The 570-nt window shown below is 71.9% G+C and overlaps 1 protein-coding gene across 3 annotated transcripts in view; it reads left to right on the forward strand.

The window, feature by feature from the left end:
* B9D1 (B9 domain containing 1) overlaps nucleotides 1-570 on the forward strand; it is a 10,071-nt gene that overhangs the window by 6,761 nt on the left and 2,740 nt on the right. For 2 of the 3 annotated variants that reach the window (XM_024753319.1, XM_024753330.1), the window contains exon 4: nucleotides 175-271. In XM_024753319.1, the coding sequence (XP_024609087.1) occupies nucleotides 175-271 (97 nt within the window). The remainder of the gene's footprint in view (nucleotides 1-174; nucleotides 272-570) is intronic. The other variant, XM_024753338.1, reaches the window with a different exon arrangement.

Here is a 570-nt window from a genome sequence, read left to right on the forward strand (position 1 = left end):
CTCTCAGCCGGGTCCCTGTGCACTCCCTGGTCCTATCCAGCGGCAGGACCGGGGCGGCACGGGGCCCAGCCTGCAGGCGCACACCTGGGGGCTCCCGGGTCCGCCGCCCTGCTCTCCCCCCTGCGCCTCCCCTGGGCTTGCCCGCAGGCTGACCCCTGCCTTGTCGTTCGCAAGGGCCGCAGGTCGTGCTTAGCGTGTACGGGCCGGACGTGTTCGGGAACGACGTGGTCCGAGGCTACGGGGCGGTGCACGTGCCCTTCTCACCCGGACGGTAGGTCCTCCTTCCGACCTGGTCCCACGCCGGGCCACGCTGGCTCGGGACCCGGGCACCCTCCGCGAGGCTCTCCCCGGGGCATGCTTCACCTTGAGGCGGGGAGTGCGAGGGGTTCCTGGCGTGGGGGCGTGGCCCACACCTGGGAGCGGGTGTCCTGGGGCATCGAGAGGGGCGGGTCCAGCCAGAGTTCTGGGGCAGCTGGGGTCGGAGTTCAGACACTCATTCCCTGGCTGCTGGCCTGAGGACACACGTGTCAGACACGTGTGACCACGGGACCTGCCCTCGGCAGGGCCCCC

Source organism: Neophocaena asiaeorientalis, unplaced genomic scaffold (assembly GCF_003031525.2).
Source record: "Neophocaena asiaeorientalis asiaeorientalis breed wild unplaced genomic scaffold, Neophocaena_asiaeorientalis_V1.1 scaffold540, whole genome shotgun sequence".
In the NCBI taxonomy this organism is placed as follows: Eukaryota; Metazoa; Chordata; class Mammalia; order Artiodactyla; family Phocoenidae; genus Neophocaena; species Neophocaena asiaeorientalis.